Here is an 18,385-nt window from a genome sequence, read left to right as displayed (position 1 = left end):
ATTTTTGTGTGGAAGATTTGTCAAAACATTGTCAGAAACGAGACAAAAATAACATTTCAGAAAGGAAGTGTTTTCCCTGTAGAAACATGTCCTGCTGAGAAGGCTTCCTGGGAGACTCGGAGCGCTTTATTTTCTTCAGATGTAAAAGTTGTGCAACATGGGAGACAGTCTGCAGCTAATAGATCCCTCTACTGAAATAGTATCAAAAATAAATCGATGCTCTACCGCCAGCTTCGAGTTAATGACATGTTATTTTCAAAATCTCTGAATCCAGAGACCATTTAAGACAAAACAATAGCAAATTTTTTACGACCACGCAGTTGTATTGTTATGTTATTAATACACTCGGTGTATTATTATTATGTATAAACAATCTACGAGGGACTTGTGAAATTAGTTGGCGCCCATAGAGAGGTAGAGTCATCATGTTGCCCCCTGCTGTTTGTGCTCAAAAGTGACCAATTCAAAACAAATCGGATGGTTTACTACATTTAGTCGCACACGACATGAGGTGTAATTGCACCCAGCGGCAGAGTTTTCACAGACGCCCATCAGCAACAAATACCTATAACCATTAGCTGGCTCGTCAGATATTCTGAAATGGACTAAAATAAAGCTTTGAGGGTGGTGAGAACATAACTTTGTTCGTTAGAGAAGGAGACTCTGTGGCTACAGTTAATTGTAGTAAGTTTTGATATACTGTTATCTAAAATGTGAATTTTTATAAACCCAGAAAACTCTCTTAGTTTATAATCGATTGAGTTTTTAAGCTTCTTTCTCTCTTGCCTGTTAAAGTTATAACGCTAAAGATTTAGAGTTCTTATGGGAACAATGAAAGCCATACCAGTCCCTCAAGAAAATTGCGGTAACAAGTTTCCGCAATTTCATCGCATAAAATTGCATAAATATCCCGCATATTCCATCGCATTTTTTAAGAAAACGTGCCGCATAATCAAAGATTTTTGCCCGCAACAATCACAAAAAAACTCCGCATTTTTCTGGAAGGACTACCATACATCCTTTAGTCTTGCATTGCCAGACCCTTCCACCACAGCGCTGCAGAGGAAGGTCTGGCTAGTCCACACAGCATTCCGGTATAGGAGAAAAATGTGCTCTGGTTTATTGGCATTTCTTTTAAACCAATCACAATCGTCTTGGGTGGCGCTAAGCGCCGGACGAAGCCACGGTGCCTCTGCAAAATAGCCTCGAGAAGGAGCGTGCAACAGAAAACTCAGATTGGACAGCTAGCTGTCTGGATTTACCCTGTAGAGATCTGAGGAGCAGTTAACCATAGTCCTCAGAAATCCACCGGAGTTTCGGAATCTGGCGGAATTTCCGGCGGCACCTTAACAGTCCCGGAAATGTAACGTCGTTGATATAGACTATTTAGTGTGTGAATGCCCCAGGCCTCAAATTTGTGGTTGTCAAGTTTTATGAGGCTGTGATTATCCTAGAGATTACAACAGGTCATTGTATGCAGTGAGCTTAATTTTCACACAGAAATTCTCACTACTATGAAATGGCTACTATGGGGACTAACATCATAACGCATGAATACAATTGGGCTCATTAAATCCACAAGAGTCCCAGCTTTCCAGTCAATTTATGCCATTCCGGGACCGTTTAGGGACCTCAGTATGCAAAAATATTCAAATTCACAATTTTAGAATAGGGGAAAATAACACATTTGTGCATGAGAAGAACTGCATTGGATTAGCATAAAGTGGGCATGTCTGTAAATGGATGACTCTAGGCACCCCATGAACCCATTTCTTTCAGTTATCTCGAGGCGAGAGGTCAAGGGACCCCTTTGCAAAATGCCATGCCAGTTTTTCTCTCTCCCCAATATTAACTTTGGATCGTTATTAAGCCCCTTTCCGATGTTCTCATATGATACGAATATCTTCACTCTTGCTTTAGTAGTTGGCCTTTCTCCATTATTCTGTGAGCAACTGCATTGTGATTTCAGTTAGCACTCGTGATGTAGCTTTCCACACAACAGCAGGACACAGTAAAATTAGTCCCTGTAATTAATTTAAACTGATTTACTAAGGAATGCACATTGGCACATTTTCAATGATCAGCGCTAACCTCTGTGACACATAGTCCTGCGTCTGTTTTACAAATTGAAAACTGAATGTTTTCAATGAGAAGGAGCAGCAGTAAGAAATGTGGGATTAGCATTAGCACTAACTTAATACAGGCAATGAAGGCAATTTAAATCCAGCACTGGCGTACTCCGCCACTAACAGAGTCTTTATTGTCCCATAGGGATAATCATTTCCACACATCTTTTCATGTTCCATAGCACAACACATATAAAAACACATAAAACACGTAACACATATACAAAAAAACAGAATGTAAATACATTGAATGGCTATTGCAGAAATAATGCAGACCAAAAATTATCGAAAATGCTTTAAGAAGCATGTAATAATTTGGTCTATGTGAAATCTTTTTTTTTCTTTTTATATCACATAATTAAAGTGAATACATGGTTTTCCCAAGACAGCGATGTTGTTTCATCCCACTCATGGCTGATTATCACTATAGTCACACAGTGTTTGATAAATGAAAGTCCAAGCTGTTACTAATCCATGATGAATTATTAAAAAAAAAAGAAATCCCCTACGGTGAAATCAATGATGATTTGTTTCAACAGATGGCATAAGCTGGCACTTTCCCTCCGCCGGTATTAATCACCTCAGGGCAATCGCCTGAGAAACTTTAAAGTGCAGCTCCAGTTCTTTAGGGAGAACTGGTAGCCCCGAGCGTAGAGGCCCCCTGGCCCTCGGCCCCTCTACCAGGGCAGGACTCTCATTCTGGGCTGTGTGTCTCCCCCCTCCCCTCCCCTGCTCGCTGGGTGTCAGCTGGAGTAATGAGATATTTAGCAGAGAAGTATAGGGACTCCTGTCTCAAGGGGAATCGACTGCAGCGGCGAGGCCCCCAGACTGACACTCTCCCTCCGAATGCAATTCTCCCCATCGTCTCCTCTCCTTTTATCTGTCAGCGGTCAGAATAAAGAGGGAAAATGACTGGTGGAGAGATGCAGTAAATGTGGCCCAGTCGCCGTCAGACAGGAGACATGCTCATTCGGGTGATAAAGTCGAGCCTTAGCCCACAGAGGAAGGGGTTGTCCGGTCAAACACATGGAAACAGGCATACACAGCCCGTTCTCATTCCCAAATGGTGAAATACTGACGCTTGGATATCGACCCTTTTTTGTGCCGCATGTCAGTTAAACGTACGTCCCGACCCGGGGTGTCAAAAAGAGTTCCGAACCGAGCGCGTCTGAATATGACGCCAAAGGGCTAGATGCCAGTCACGAGAGCGTCAAACAGTGACGCCAAGGGTCCCGACCCAGAGCGTCAAAGAGTGACGCTAAGCGTGCCGACCAATCGGGTCTAAATATGACACTAAAGGAGTCTTTTAACAATACAAAAACCACAAAGGCACCTGGCCAAGCGTCGCTTTTTGACGCAATGTAACCCCACCCACGACCTTTTCCTAAACCTAACTGTCCCATTCTTGTGCCACACGTCAGTTAAACATACGTCCCGACCCTGGGAACCAAAAAGTGACGCCAAGAGTCCCGACCCAGGTCGTGAACAAAGAGACGTCAAGAGTCCCGACCAAGCGTGTTTAAATATGACAGCAAAGGGCTAGACGCGAGTCCAGAGAGCACCAAATAGGGACGCCAAGGACTGTGACCCAGAGCGTCAAAGAGTGACACAAAGAGTTCCGACAGGCCAAAAGTTTGGACACACCTTCTCATTCAATGCGTTTCCTTTTTATTTTCATGACTATTTACATTGTAGATTCTCACTGAAGGCATCAAAACTATGAATGAACACATGTGGAATTATGTACTTAACAAAAAAGTGTGAAATAACTGGAAACATGTCTTATAGTTATCAAAAAGGGTAAAGGGTGGCTACTTTGAAGATATCTAAAATATAAGACATGTTTTCAGTTATTTCACACTTTTTTGTTAAGTACATAATTCCATATGTGTTCATTCATAGTTTTGATGCCTTCAGTGAGAATCTACAATGTAAATAGTCATGAAAATAAAGGAAACGCATTGAATGAAAAGGTGTGTCCAAACGTTTGGCCTGTACTGTATATATCAATAACAAACACCAAAGGCTCCTGACCAAGGAGTGAGAATGTGTTGGCATATACAAGCATACAGCTACACTGTATAAACATTAGGTTTAAGTTCAGTGTCAAATTTTGACTATCTCGGCTGCCTTACAATTGTGCATTAACTGAATTATGATTAGTTCTGATGTCAACTTACCGGATCCTGTTTTTGCTCAGTTTTCACTCTCTTTATGTACAGGGTTATTGCGTTTTCACCTCAAGTAGCTCGCTGTGTTACATAATATTGTTTTCAGGATGAGTTAAGGTTCTCAGAAGTGCCATTATTTGGCATGTGAATACTATACATGTTCAAGAAACTTAAAAACTCAATCGATTATAAACTAAGAGAGTTTTCTGGGTTTATAAAAATTCACATTTTAGATAACAGTATATCAAGACTTACTACAATTAACTGTAGCCACAGAGTCTCCTTCTCTAACGAACAAAGTTATGTTCTCACCACCCTCGAAGCTTTATTTTAGTCCATTTCAGAATATCTGACGAGCCAGCTAATGGTTATAGGTATTTGTTGCTGATGGGCGTCTGTGAAAACTCTGCCGCTGGGTGCAATTACACCTCATGTCGTGTGCGACTAAATGTAGTAAACCATCCGATTTGTTTTGAATTGGTCACTTTTGAGCAGCACTAAAACGTATTTTAGCCACCTAAAAAAAGGTCTCCTAAAAAAATCATTTTCAGTTTAACTGAAGCTGTTATATCCATCTCTGCTCTCTTCAAAGCTACCATACTCCTTCAACAAAAAACCTTGACCGTTACCCTGAACAGTTAGTTCTAACCAGAGGTAGACCAGCAACTCCCGTGTTCTGCGAGCTAAAAGGAGTCTGGGGGCTGGGCTGCACCGGTGGCTCACCTGGGGAACCGTGCACCCCATGTACTAAGGCCCAGTCCTTAACGCAGCGGCCCGGGTCCGATTCTGAACCTTTTTCTTTGTCATCTGCCTCTCTCTCTCTCTCTTCCGTGTCTTCAGCTGTCCCATCTACGGTGGCCGAGACGGTTCAACACAAACACAAACGCCACAATAGCTTTTGCATTTGCGTTGTAGCTTTTGTGTTTGCGTTGTGGCTTTAATGTGTTTGCGTTGAACCGTCTCGGCCACCGTACCTATCCAAAAAAGCCCCCAAAACAGCAAGATAAAGCGATGAAAATATTTCTAAATATAGCATACAGTTGGTGGTCCTGTTTTTAGGTGTCTAAAATACGTTTCCAAACTGGGGGCGTGCCGACCGGCGTCTACTGTAGCTAACACACTGACTACGGAGAAGTAGCTCATACAACCGTTCAAAAGATCCAAACTATCCCTTTAATGCAAAAAGTTGATTTTACTGAATTGCCATTTGACAGTGTACATAGTGATCCACAGTCTTTTGTACAACAAAAAGTTTTTTTACAACATACATGTACCTGCACAGACACATTCACCCACGCGCGCTCGGTTCCACACACTTGACATACATCTCCGCTCTGACAGTAGCCAAATCCCTGCTCTCCCCTGCCTAGTGCGGCTCGTGCCTCAAACTAAATGTTCCGATCAAAAGGTTTTTTTATATTCTCCTGTGGCACATTGCCTTTGTTTCGAAGTGGATTTGCCCCGTAGTTAGGCTTTGATTGCAGTGTGTGAGTAATGGTGTGGTGTGATAGATTAGAACTTTCCGTTTCAGCTTCGCTGTGTTCCAGCCGTCGCTGCGGCCTTCATCGGGAGCATGGTGTTTTGTTTTTCTTCTCCTTCTCCGTGTGTGACGGGTTCATTCACACACACACACACACACACACACACACACACACACACACACACTCCTGCTCTGAGGAATTGGAATTTCGGACAATTAGATGCACTTCTTTTGATTGTCCGAATCTCGAAATCTTCCTCTGGCCTTCTCAACCTCTCTCTCCGGTCATCCAAATCAGTCTCTCTCTGCCTTTTTACACACACACACTCTCTCTCTCTCTCTCTCTCTCTCTCTCTCTCTCTCTCTCTCTCTCTCTCTCTCTCTCTCTCTCTCTCTCTCTCTCTTACACACACTAATACACACCCTAACGCACACACACATCAAGTCTCTCTTCGTATGAGATGATGAAATAGTTGGAGAACTCGGGAAATCTGTTTCTGGTGAAACCGTTCTGGACTCAGAGATAACTGAGCCCTTGTGGGGGGAAAGAAGAAAGCCCACTGGCTTTAGAGTCAACTTTCCTGTGTGTGTGTGTGTGTGTGTGTGTGTGTGTGTGTGTGTGTGTGTGTGTGTGTGTGTGTGTGTGTGTGTGTGTGTGTGTGTGTGTGTGTGTGTGTGTGTGTGTGTGTGTGTGTGTGTGTGTGTGCGTGCGTGGGTGTTGATTGGTCTTCTGTGGCTCTGCTTTTGTCCATCATCATAAGGACCTTAATTTGTATGCCTTTGCCTAATTATCTTTTGTCTTCTCTTCTTTTCTTTCCCCCATTTTCTTTGCTTGTCTTTTTCTTTTTTTTTCTCCCTCTTTCCTCATCCTTTCATCTGTTCTGCTCTTCTTTCTTTTGTCCTCATGTCTCATTTTCTCTCCTCTTCTCTCCCTCATCCTCCCCTCTCCTCTCCGCTTATCTTTTTTTAATCCCCCATCTCTTCCTCCTTTTTCCCCTTCTCTCATCTCTCTTTTCTCCTCTCCTTTTGTTTCCTCCTTTGTCCTTTCCTCCATGTCTCCTCTCCCGTTTTCTTTTGTTTCTTATTTCCTCTCCTATATCTCCTCTTTCATCTGTTCTCCTCTGCTCTTCTTTCACTTTCCCCTCATGTCTTTTTTTCTCTTCTCTCCCCTCTCCCTTTCTCTCCTGTCCTCTCTTGTCTCCTCTTTTATCCTACCTCTTTCTTCTATCTTTTGCCTGTCCTCTCCCCTTTATCTTATTTTTCTCCCCTATTTCCTTTCTTCTTTCCTGTCCTGTTATGTCTCATCTTTCCTTCTCCTCGGCTCCTTCTCTTCTTTTTCTTTTTTCAAGTTTGCTCCTCTTCTTTCTTTCTTTTTCTTTCTCTCCTGTCTTGTCTCCTCTGCTTTTTCCTCTTCTCTGCCCCCTCTCCATTTCTCTTCTTCTTTCATTTTCCTATCCCCTTTATTTTCCTCTTCTCCCCCATTTTCCTTTTTCTTTCCTGTCCTGTTATGTCTCCACTTTTTTTCTCCTCTCCTCTGCTGTCCTCTTCTTTCTTCTTCATTTTTTCCTTTCTTCCTCTGCTTCAGCCTCTTCTCTGCCCCTCTCCCCAGTTCTCCTATCTTTTGCCTCTCCTCTCCCCTTTATGTTACTCTGCTCCCCTATTTTCTCTCTTCTTTCCCATCGTGTTGTCTCCTCTTCTTTCCCTTTTTTCCAATTTGCTCCTCTTCTTTCTTTCTTTCTTTCTTTCTTTCTTTCTTTCTTTTCTTCCTTTTGCATTCTCCTCTTCTGTATGCATGTGTGTGCATGTATGAGTGAGAGTTTATGAGTGTATGAGCGAATAAGCTGATTTTAAGTCTATAGGTTAGGGCTGCACAATTAATCACTATTTGGACTAGTGCAATATCCACATCGCAGTAGTCCTACAGACTAAAGGAAACACTATAATCATTTAAAAATGTTTTTTTTTTTTCTCAATGAAAATGAGAATAATGATGCAAAAATGAGCATTCCCTCCCATATGGTGAATCATATCCCAGTCGCAATATCAGTCAAAAATAATCGCAATGAGATATTTTCCTCATATACACTCTAAGAAATAAATCTGTAAAATGATATTATATTAACGTGGAGCTAAAAATACAGAATATTTGCTGTCAGTCCTGAGTAAAATGATCCCGTACAAAGCTGCTCAGTCAGTCAACTCCAGAAAACGTTGAAAGAAACTTAAAAAAATGTCAATAAAAAGCCACAAAAATGTCAGAGCAAAAGCCCCAAATGTCAACAAAAATTAGAAAATTTCGTAAAAGGCGACAAACGTCGGAAAAGAAGTGACAACGTGGCCAGCAAAAGTTGTCGGAGCACAAATTATGCAATTCCAAATGTAAAAAAATTAAAATTACAACTGTGTACCACGTTCTATGGACAATTTCTGTTAAAATATACAGTCATACAACTGTTCATACACAGATATTTCTTTCTTAAGATTTTGTTTTTTCTTCATTTTAGGCCTTCATTTGAGAGAAGAGCTTAGACATGAAAGGGGAGAGAGAGAGAGAGAGAGAGAGAGAGAGGGAAGGACATCAAAGGGCTGCAGGACGGAATTGAACCTGCAGTCGCTGCGGCGAGGACTGAGCCTCTGTACAGGGGGCGCAGGCTCTACCAGCTGAGCTTTCCAGGCGCCCCGATACACAGATATTTCTTAGAGTGTAGTATAGGTTATCATTTTGCTGTGATATTGTTTTTATAAGGGACATGTGTCATTAACCTTTGTGTTGTCCTCGGGTCAAATTAGTTTTCAACGTTTTTTTTTATATCGCAAATATGGGTTTCTTTGAACCAAAAGTCCCAAAAATACCATGGATGCATGGATGTATGGGTTCCTTACAACGTTCTTTGCAGATGAATGATTAGTTGAATTTTGGGTGTTTTATATAATATTATAACATGTTTAAATGGTTTCCAAACAGTATCCTGACTAAAGGCTGTTTTATGCTTCTGCGTCATCTCCACGGCGTTGCTACGGCGTCGCTATGGCGTCGTGACCCTTTCGGAGTTCTGCGTCAGGGTTGCTTTGTATCGCGGTGCATTTGAGTTTATTTGCCGAGCTGATGTCAGTGAATTAGCATGGTGCTACTCCACACAGTAGGCTGCTTGAAACACCCACTATCAACACACAGGACCAGTTGACCAATCACAGTCCTTTTGGTCTGCGTGGCCTTGACGCAAAGTTACAGATTTTTATGGAGGTACACGTCGAGCTACAACGGAGGGCTCGGAGGGGGCGTTCGCGGCAACCCAGAGGAGTCTGCGGGAGTACGCCGCCGATTCGACGCAGAAGCATAAATCAGCCTAAACTTTGACATAAACCAGTCTGTGATCCACTCAACATCCTCTGATCTTAACTGTTAGTCAAAATAATTCATAATTTCTGCTTTTTTAACTCAAAAATGAGATATGAATTGTCATATGAATTAGGTTTATTGACCGTGAATGGAAAAAAAAGCGTTCGACAAAAGTGACAAAAGCATAGAAAAAAGTCCAAAAAACGCTTTTGACCTGTAAGGACATTAAGACAACACAATAAAAAAAAATCTAAGTCGTCTTCTCTGCCCCTGACATCATTTCTTTTCCCTTCTCTCCCTCTCCCTCTCCCTCTGCCTCCCCCCACCGCAGGGCTGCTCGTCCCCCATCGTGGTGAAGTTCGCCGACACGCAGAAGGACAAGGAGCAGCGGCGTCTGCAGCAGCAGCTGGCGCAGCAGATGCAGCAGCTCAACAGCGCCACCACCTGGGGGAGCCTGACGGGCCTGGGCGGCCTCACCCCGCAGTATCTGGCTGTAAGGAGAGCCGCCACGTCACCCACCATCACCTCCTCCACCCCTTACTACAGCCCCATGGCCAACGCCGCCGCAGTCAGTGCCCCAATCGCAAACTCTCCGACCTGAAAAACACCCAAATACTCACTATACACCTCCTGGCCTCCTGTCTCTTCCTCTATTCCTCTCTTTCTTTTATGTTCTGTGATTCCTCTCCTCCATCCTTTGTCCCTTGGAAGGAAATGAGGTCTCTGAACAGGGTTCGAAGCTGCTAGGAGCCCATAATATATGTTTTCAATTAGAGATGGCCCAATATCACTTTTTTGCTTCCCGATACCGATTCCGATACCTGAACTTGCGTATCGGCCGATACCGAGTACCGATCCGATACCAGTGTATCATATATTTTATTATGTTTTAACAACTGTATACTACTATCCCTGTATGGATGTGATATGATTTCTATCTCTGTTGTTGGTCTGGCTCAGGTTAAACTCTTTGTGAAACATGAACAAACACAAACAATGAATGCCGTAGAACTTTCTTTTATTCTCCAGTTTGACAGTCAGTTATAACGGAAAAAGAACATAAATAAACTACTTTAATGTAGATTTTCTTTAGGGCTTTATTACATGGTATCGGATCGGTGCATAAACTCCAGTACTTCCCGATACTGATACCAGCGTTTTAGGCAGTATCGGAGCCGATACCGATACTGGTATCGGTATCGGCTCCGATACTGGTATCGGTATCGGAACATCTCTATTTTCAATGATGGCTGATAGGGACGACAATCTTTGAAATTGGTCCAGTGTTAAGCATGAACGCTGTAACCGGCAGCCACAGACCGGCCTGCAGTGTAACCCTGTGGGGCAAATGTGCGTCGTCAGTCCACTAAAAGTGCTTTTTATTTTGCCACTGAAAGGCTCCGATTATTATTCTAAATTTCTGACAACATTATGGAAAGGATCCCAACAGAGATCAACCTATTTTTTCTTCTTTTTTTTTTTTTTTTAAGATAATTATTTTGTGCTTTTCCGCCTTTATTTGATAGGACAGCTAGGTGAGAAAGGGGAGAGAGAGGGGGAAGACACATAGGCGTCGATTTCGGTGGGGACGGTGGGTTCGCCTACCTATCAGATTTCGTCATTTGTACCCACCACTTTTTTTGAAAACCTCAAGCTCAATTTAGTTAAAAAAGAAATAAAGTTCATAACACATATAATTCTTGAGCGACAGATGCTGACAAATCCCCAAAAATCTCTCCTATCCCCACAGGGCAGGCACAGACACAGCCGTTCTGCTGCTGCGCTGGCGACACGCTTCTCTGTTCACAACACTGCAACAACTTCTTTTTGTTGTCGAAAACTTAAGACTTCTTCCTAAAATCACATTTTTGTATACATTTTTATTCATTTACATTAGTAAGCTACAGGACAGCGTCTTTCAAAACATGGCCTTGCGCGAGAGAGAAAAAACTGACGCACAAGGATATCGTCACAGGTTGGATTCTAACCCTGGACCTCTGCGTCGAGGCCTAAACCTCTAGAGATCGACCTTTTTTAAGACCTCTTTGAGACCTTTCTGTTTAACCAGAAACAGCTCTGAGATCGCTAGCGCTAAACCCACCAGACTCCATTTAAAAAAACAATACTTTTAGCCTGAATAGAACCAACATATTTACACATGTAAATCGGTAAACTATGTGTTTATTTCAACCAAAACTACAGTTGTGATGGTGGGGAAAAGTAGAAAGATGACCGAAAATGGCTTTTCCTAGTTTTATTTTGTGTCTGTCAACGTTTATTTGCATGGAGTCTGGTGGCTTTAGCGAACGCAATTTTGCGGATGTTTTTATGTTTCAAAAAAGGATCTTACCCTAGGGCTGGGCAATATGGAGAAAATCAGATATCGCGATATTGTTGTCCTAATACCTCAATATAATCGATATTCTAGGGTTGACACTTGGTGCTTTAACAAAATATCTTCACAATGAGATTTAAGATATGTAATCTTCAGTAATGTGGACATAATGTCTGGGTAAAAAATAATAGAACAGCTAGAGTAGTCTGGTAACACAGAAAATGACATCACTTTACTGTAATGCATCCTTTAAAACCAGGAAAAGACAACACTTAAGCCATTTACGATATAAGGATTTCCAAAATCTAAGACGATATCTAGTCTCATATCACGATATCAATATAATATCGATATATTGCCCAGCCCTATCTTACCCTTTAACAGAAAGGTTGACATCCTTAAAAAAAATCCTTTCCATAATGTTGTCAGACACTTAGAATTTTAATCTGAGCCTGTCAGTGGCAAAACGAGCACTTTTGTGAATGTAAATACAAGCTGCACAATTGCCCTATTAACTTATATTGTAGCTTGCTACAACAAAACTGGACAGAAACAACGGAAACAATAGTTGAAAGTGAGGCCTATTTTGTAATGGTTCCAATATATTCACTAATTGCGGTGAATTCTTAGGACTTTTGTGGGATTAAACAAAGCAAACGGATCTGGCTGGGGGACAGCGTGAAACCCCTGGGAGCCCACTGATCCCCAATTTGAGAAATCCTGCAGTGGAGGCTCGGCTGCACAGCATCTGAGACCTTCATCGGTTGATTTGTTTGATTGGGGGATTTTGGGGATCTTTTTTGTTTTTAAAGTAGGGTTCAGAAACCTCATTCTCTCCCCCCATGTCCCTGCGGCCCTTTTTCAGAGCCTCATACTCAGGACTCTTCCTGTAAAATGTCTCAGCACTAACCCTTGACTCATTGCGCTTCAGTTTCTAAATTAACCTTAAAGGGTAATTTCGGGGAGTTTTTTCAACCTGGACCCTATTTTCCTATGTTTTTGTGTGTAAGTGACTGATGGGGATGACAATCTTTGAAATTGGTCCAGTGTTAAGCATGAACGCTGTAACCGGCAGCCACAGACCGGGCTGCAATCTAACCCTATGGAGCAAATGTTCAGCGTCAGTTTTTTTTTGCCACGGACAATCTCAGATTATTATTCTAAGTTTCTGACAACATTACGGAAAAGATAATGAGAGCCAACAGAGAGCCGTCTTTTAAAAACCTCTTTGAGACATTTCTGTTTAACAAGAAACTGCTCTGAGATTGCTAGCTCTAAACCCACCAGACTCCATTTAAAAAAGCAATACTTTTAGCGTGTACAGACCCAACATATTTTCACATGTAAATCATAAACTATGTGTTTATTTCAACCAAAACTAGAGATGTGATGGTTGGAAAAGTGGAACAACGACCCAAAACGGCTTTTCACAGTTTTATTTTGTTTCTGTCGACTTTGAATGAAGTGTATTTTACGATGCTAAAATTACTGTTTATTTACATGGAGTCTGGTGGCTTTAGCGATCGCGGACGTTTTTATGTTTAAAAAAAAAGATCTTACCCTTTAACAGAACGGTCGACCTCCTTAGAAATCCTTTCCAAAATGTTGTCAGACACTTAGAATATTAATCTGAGCCTGTCGGCGGGGGACACAATAGAAACAAGATGTTAATTTGCTGTTAATTCAAGTCTTTGAAGGATGAGTTTTTGACAGCATCGGTATTCCACTTTTGTTTCTGGAATCTAATTAGTCGGCTAGATTGGCGCTTTCATGCTCAACTTGTCTGGAAGAATGGCGGTGGAATACAAACGCTGTTTGCTTAGAGGAGAGATCAAACTATATTAGCAGCTCATTTGCTCATCGAGCGCCGAGGCAACAAAAAAAAAACACACTGCTAAACCCGCTCATTACGGCTTTAGCTTCCCAGCGTAGCATTGTATAGACATTGTGTTAAGCTGTTTCTGTATCCACCCAGCTCACTTTGGTTTCTCCCTCTTCTTTTTTCCCCTCTGCCTCCTCTCTCTCTCTCTCTCTCTCTCTCTCTCTTTTTCTTCTATTTTTTCTATTCTTTTCTTTTGCCATCAGTTGCTCCAGCAGGCAACCTCCTCCAGTAACCTAGGAGCCTTCAGCGGGATCCAGCAGATGGCCGGTGAGTCCAAAAAGAAAAAAAAAAAAAAAAAAAATCAGTTGATAAACTCTCTTCCGTAACTGCGCCGGCAATGGCCCTTTTTGTTGCGCCTCTCTGTTATTTATTTTTTTGTTCACAGACTTCTAAAAAAAAAGAGGAACCAAAGAGCATAGCTGATGAACTCGCGTGGCGGAGTAAAGAGAGATCTTTGCCCCGAAGATTTATTAACGGTTGCTAAGAATTGTCTTGATCTTTTAATGAGGCCAGACAAGAGCTGTGCCCTGGGCGTGGAACAGTATCACCAAGGCTTCGCCGGGGAAGGATGAGGATGGGGGGGAAAGAAAAAGTGGAGTGGAGGGAGGAAAAAATGGTTAAAAGTGGGCTCCCTTTTGGTGGATATCTTGCACTGCAGGCTGGCGCCATCTACTGCTCTCTCCCTCTGTGAGGGTCTCTGTGGTCTGTCATCTTCCATATTTTACCTTTCAAGAGTATCTGCAGGTCCGAGGCCAATTTCTAAGCCCTTTATAGCCATATTTTTAACGCTACAAGAATTGAATTTAAGGAAGGGAATTAAGACATACAGCTAATAAAATAAAAAAGAATTTGCAGTGAATGTAGCCAGTGAAAGTTTTTAAACTCTAAATGGGTTGAATAAGAAAGAAAAAAAAGGGACACAAAGAAATAGGAAATGGTAAGGGACAAGCCCAATTCTCCTAAGTAAAGCTGATGCAATAAAAAATGCATATTGTATTAACCCAGTTCTGTATTAATCTAAGCCTTGAGCATGCCAAGAGGCCTCCTATTAACTGTTGAACAAGATAAAATCTCTGTCTTTAAGAAATATAATTTTTTTGGGGCTTTGAATTTGGGGTTATTTAAGACTTCCAGGGACCCGTGGATACTCGCTCTCTCATCATCTCTGACTTTTTTTTCCTTCCTCGTCTTTCTTCCCACTCTCTCCTCTTTTCTATTTATTTTAAGCCTCTTTTTTTTTTGGCAGACACTCCTGCCCTCTCCGATCACAGTTTCTTCATCTCACCTTTTACGCTTCCCTCCTCCAGCCTTTGCACTCTGTCTGTTCTCCCCTGCTTCTCTCCTCTTTTTCTTCTATCCTTCTGTGAGTTTGTTAGTATGGTGTCAGCTCCTAATCTTACGCTCTTTAGTCAGCTGACGCAGGGGGGGGGACAACAACACAATAACACCGTCTGAGTGTGATGGGAGTTTTTTTTTTTTTTTTTTTTTTTTTTTTAAGTGGCAAGTCCCGTCTTGTATCCTCCAGTTTCTTTTCTGTCGTGTTCCCTTGAGTTACAATGCCTCGCAATTTCCCTGTGGCTGATTTAAATTGTGTGCTCACTCTGTTGCCGTTGAGCTCAAACGCACATTTCGTCACAAACACACACTCGCACGGATAAATAGGCTCAGGGATTTGGAAGCGAGGGCGAGTAACGGCGTCTGAATCTGGAGATCTGGTGGTCCTCCATCTGTGCACGAGAGAGAGAGAGAGAGAGAGAGGGAGAGAGAGAGAGCATTAGTGATTGGCAGGATATGTGACACAGCTGAATGACATCTGGTCCCAGTCCTTAACACGAGGAGCTGCAGAGCTGAGAGGCTTCAATTACACCAATGTGCATTCAATTAGACGCAGCCAACGCCGGCCTGGTGCAGCCCAGCGCTGCCATACAGGCTGCATGGAGCGCACACACACACACACACACACACACACACACACACACACACACACACACACACACACACACACACACACACACACACACACACGCATGCGTCCTTGCACACATATGTGCTCATAGTCGCTCACACACTCACTTACCATCTGCACAGGCCCGGATACTCCGACTCTGATGCGGGCAGTAGATTGTTTTTGTCTCTCTTTCTTTGCCTTCTCTCTCCGTACGTACGGCTTCATCTCGACTTTGTTCCCCTCTAACCCGGTTATTTTCATATCATGCCTGCTCCTTTTTCTCCTCTCCTCATGACTGTGTTGAAAATGATACGTTCAATGAGGGAGGTAACCTTTGACGAATGAAAGTAAGAATTGCGGCGGAGCTGCTTTGAGAAAAACCGGGAGAAAGAGTTAGCGAGGAGAAAGAGAGAGACAGAAAGATAGAGAGCCGCCGTGGAGTCGCCTGTTATCTGGCAAAGACCGGAAAGAAAGGGAGGTTAGGAAAAGATAGAAGAAGAAGAAGGACAGGGAAAGAAATGGAAAAGAGGAGGGAAATGCCAAGTAAGAAAATGGGAGTTGGAAGAGAGGACAGGAAAATGAAATGAAAGGCTAAGAGAGGAGGAAAGGGGGATGAGTAAATGGCCACGAAAGAAATGAGGACAGAGAAAGCAGGAAAGAAAATAGAAACAAAAGAGGAGGGAAAGGCAGTTAAGATATGGAAAATTGGAAAGGAAAATAGATAAAAAAGGCAGGGAGGCAAAGGAAAAGAAATGGAAAAAGAGGAGGAAGTACAGAGGAATTAGGCACAGAAAAAGATGACTATGGAGGAAAGGAGAAAAGAAAGAAAAAGGCAGTGAAGGAAATGAAAATGGGAAAGTAAAGGAAACAAAATGGGGAGGAAATAAGTGATAGGAAGCCGGAAGTGAAAGGAAGGAAAGGGAAGGAAAAAGACAGTGTAGGAAAGAGGAAAGGAAGAAGATGTGAAGGGCCCAGAAGGAAAGGAAAGGGAATGGAAAATAGAAGGGGAAAGAACAGGGGAAATAGGGAAGTGAAAGGACAAAATAAGAGAGAAAAAAGGCAAGAAAAGAGGAGCAGAGCAAATGGAAGAGAGAAAGATGATTGAAAAGGCAGGACAGGTAAGGAAAAAAGGAAATGGGATAAAGGAAGGCAGGGAATTGGGTATAGGAAGGGCAAACAGGATTGGGAAAAGAGAGGAAAGGAAAAAGACCACGATGGAGATGAAAGGAAGAAGGGGAAATAGAACAAACAAGGAAGGTAACCGGAAAAAGAGCTGAAGCACAAGGTGGGAAGGACCAGATAAAGGGAAGAAATTAAGGAATGGGACGAGGGAAACTAGGAATGAAAGGAGAGAGCAGCCGAGGTGAGAGAAGTAAATACAATAACTATTTGTTAGCATTGTAAACATGCTCAAGTGGTGAGTTTGTGTGTGAGTAGATCTGAGCCTCTGTGGTCAAAGCCACCGAGGAGGAAAGGCCAGGGAAATAAAAACCTCTTTTAAATTGTAATAAAGAGCCGCGAAGGAGGGCCCTTCGTCTCTCGCTCTGTGGGGTCGAGAAGGAGTCTGCGTGAGCCAGCTGCTGCTTACTCATCTGGTGCACTTTAAAGAACAAAAGATAAAACGCGGTCTGAATTAGTGCGAGATTCGAGCGCTTGTTCACAAAAACCTTTTCCGTAAAAAAAAAACAAAAACACAGAAATCCATTTTAGCCGTTGATGTATAACAGAAAATTGGAGAAAATCGCTTCGAAAAACAAGATTGGTTTTGGCTTCGTAAGTAAGCACAGATGAGTCACAATTGTACGCGCTCATTACAGCGAACACACACACACACGCACACACACAGACACACACTCCCTGCTGCAGCTGCTCATCACGACAACCTCGAAAGAAAACGACAGAGATTTTTAGAAACAGGCAGTGGCCTTTTTTCAGTGTATATTTAATTAACCAATCAGAACTGTCAATCCCAGTGATGAATTCAGCCATCTGTTGTCATTGGCTGCGTTCAGTCGGGTTGTCTGGGCGAAGGATATCTCCGTTTGGATGTTCCAACCTCAAACCATTCAACACAGTGTCAAACAAGATGGATCTTCTTCATGGTGTCTTGTTTGTGTGTGTCTATTTGTGTGTGTGTGTGTGTGTGTGTGTGTGTGGGGGTGTGTGCGTGCGTGCGCGTGTTCCCATGGTACTGTATATACACTCAGACTGTATATACGACACATACACCTCACATTGACAGTGTCCACCCTTTAACTCCTAACTTTAACGGAGCTTGTGAGTCCGAGGAAGCGCCTCTGTGGTAAGATCAACTCTGGTGACTGATTCTGTATTTTTGCTTCATGAGGGTTTTTTTGCCTCGTAATGTTCGCACTCACACACTTGCACAAACACGCATATTCCACGGAGTAAGGTGAAAGGGTTAGTTGTGCTCACAGAAGGCGATTTATAGCCTTTGCTTCACCGTCATTTGGATGTTGGCCTGTAGTCGTTAATTGTGCCCAAGTACAGGCCTGTATGCTAATGCCAGCGTGCAAATTAACAGTGAGGGGAGTTCAGCCTCAACTACACTGTGGCTGCTGAATAGGACGCAGTTTAATTCTTATTTTAAAGGTAAAAGCTAAAAGCCACTGTGGCGAGAGCCTGGCTGTTATCTACAGGAGGCTGATGTCTGCGTATTACAGACATATATATTAATTGAAGTGTAAAGTACATCTTTGTTATATTATAGTTCAGAGTAACGTCTACTGTTCAAAATGTAATGTCATCTTGTCATTTTTTTGAGAGCAAAGTTTATTGTTAAACGGCTAAATATCCTGCGTCAGAAAATAACTTCCATGATTGAAATTATTATTTCAACGTCAGAATAAAAAGCAGTAGAGTATAAGAGTAATGCTAACACCAGTACCTAATAGACTGTCAATACAGCATTTAGTAGTAGGTAAACTAAAATAGAAAAGTAATATTGCGCATTATATTTACAAGTAATATTGCGCATGATGTTGTAAAGTTATATTGCACATGGTATTGAAAAGTTATATTGCACATGCTATTGAAAAGTAATAAAAAGTAATATTGCGCATTATATTGTAAAGTAATATTG

At 42.2% G+C, this 18,385-nt stretch overlaps 1 protein-coding gene across 7 annotated transcripts in view; it reads left to right on the top strand.

Annotated features, from left to right (window-relative positions):
* celf2 (cugbp, Elav-like family member 2) overlaps window positions 1-18,385 on the top strand; it is a 229,123-nt gene that overhangs the window by 189,684 nt on the left and 21,054 nt on the right. For 5 of the 7 annotated variants that reach the window (XM_028570258.1, XM_028570254.1, XM_028570257.1 and 2 more), the window contains 2 exons: window positions 9,449-9,685; window positions 13,538-13,601. In XM_028570258.1, the coding sequence (XP_028426059.1) occupies window positions 9,449-9,685; window positions 13,538-13,601 (301 nt within the window). The remainder of the gene's footprint in view (window positions 1-9,448; window positions 9,686-13,537; window positions 13,602-18,385) is intronic. The other 2 variants (XM_028570259.1, XM_028570256.1) reach the window with 1 other exon arrangement.

This window comes from Perca flavescens, chromosome 23 (assembly GCF_004354835.1).
Source record: "Perca flavescens isolate YP-PL-M2 chromosome 23, PFLA_1.0, whole genome shotgun sequence".
NCBI lineage: Eukaryota > Metazoa > Chordata > Actinopteri > Perciformes > Percidae > Perca > Perca flavescens.
This window is presented reverse-complemented; position numbering and strand designations above follow the sequence as displayed.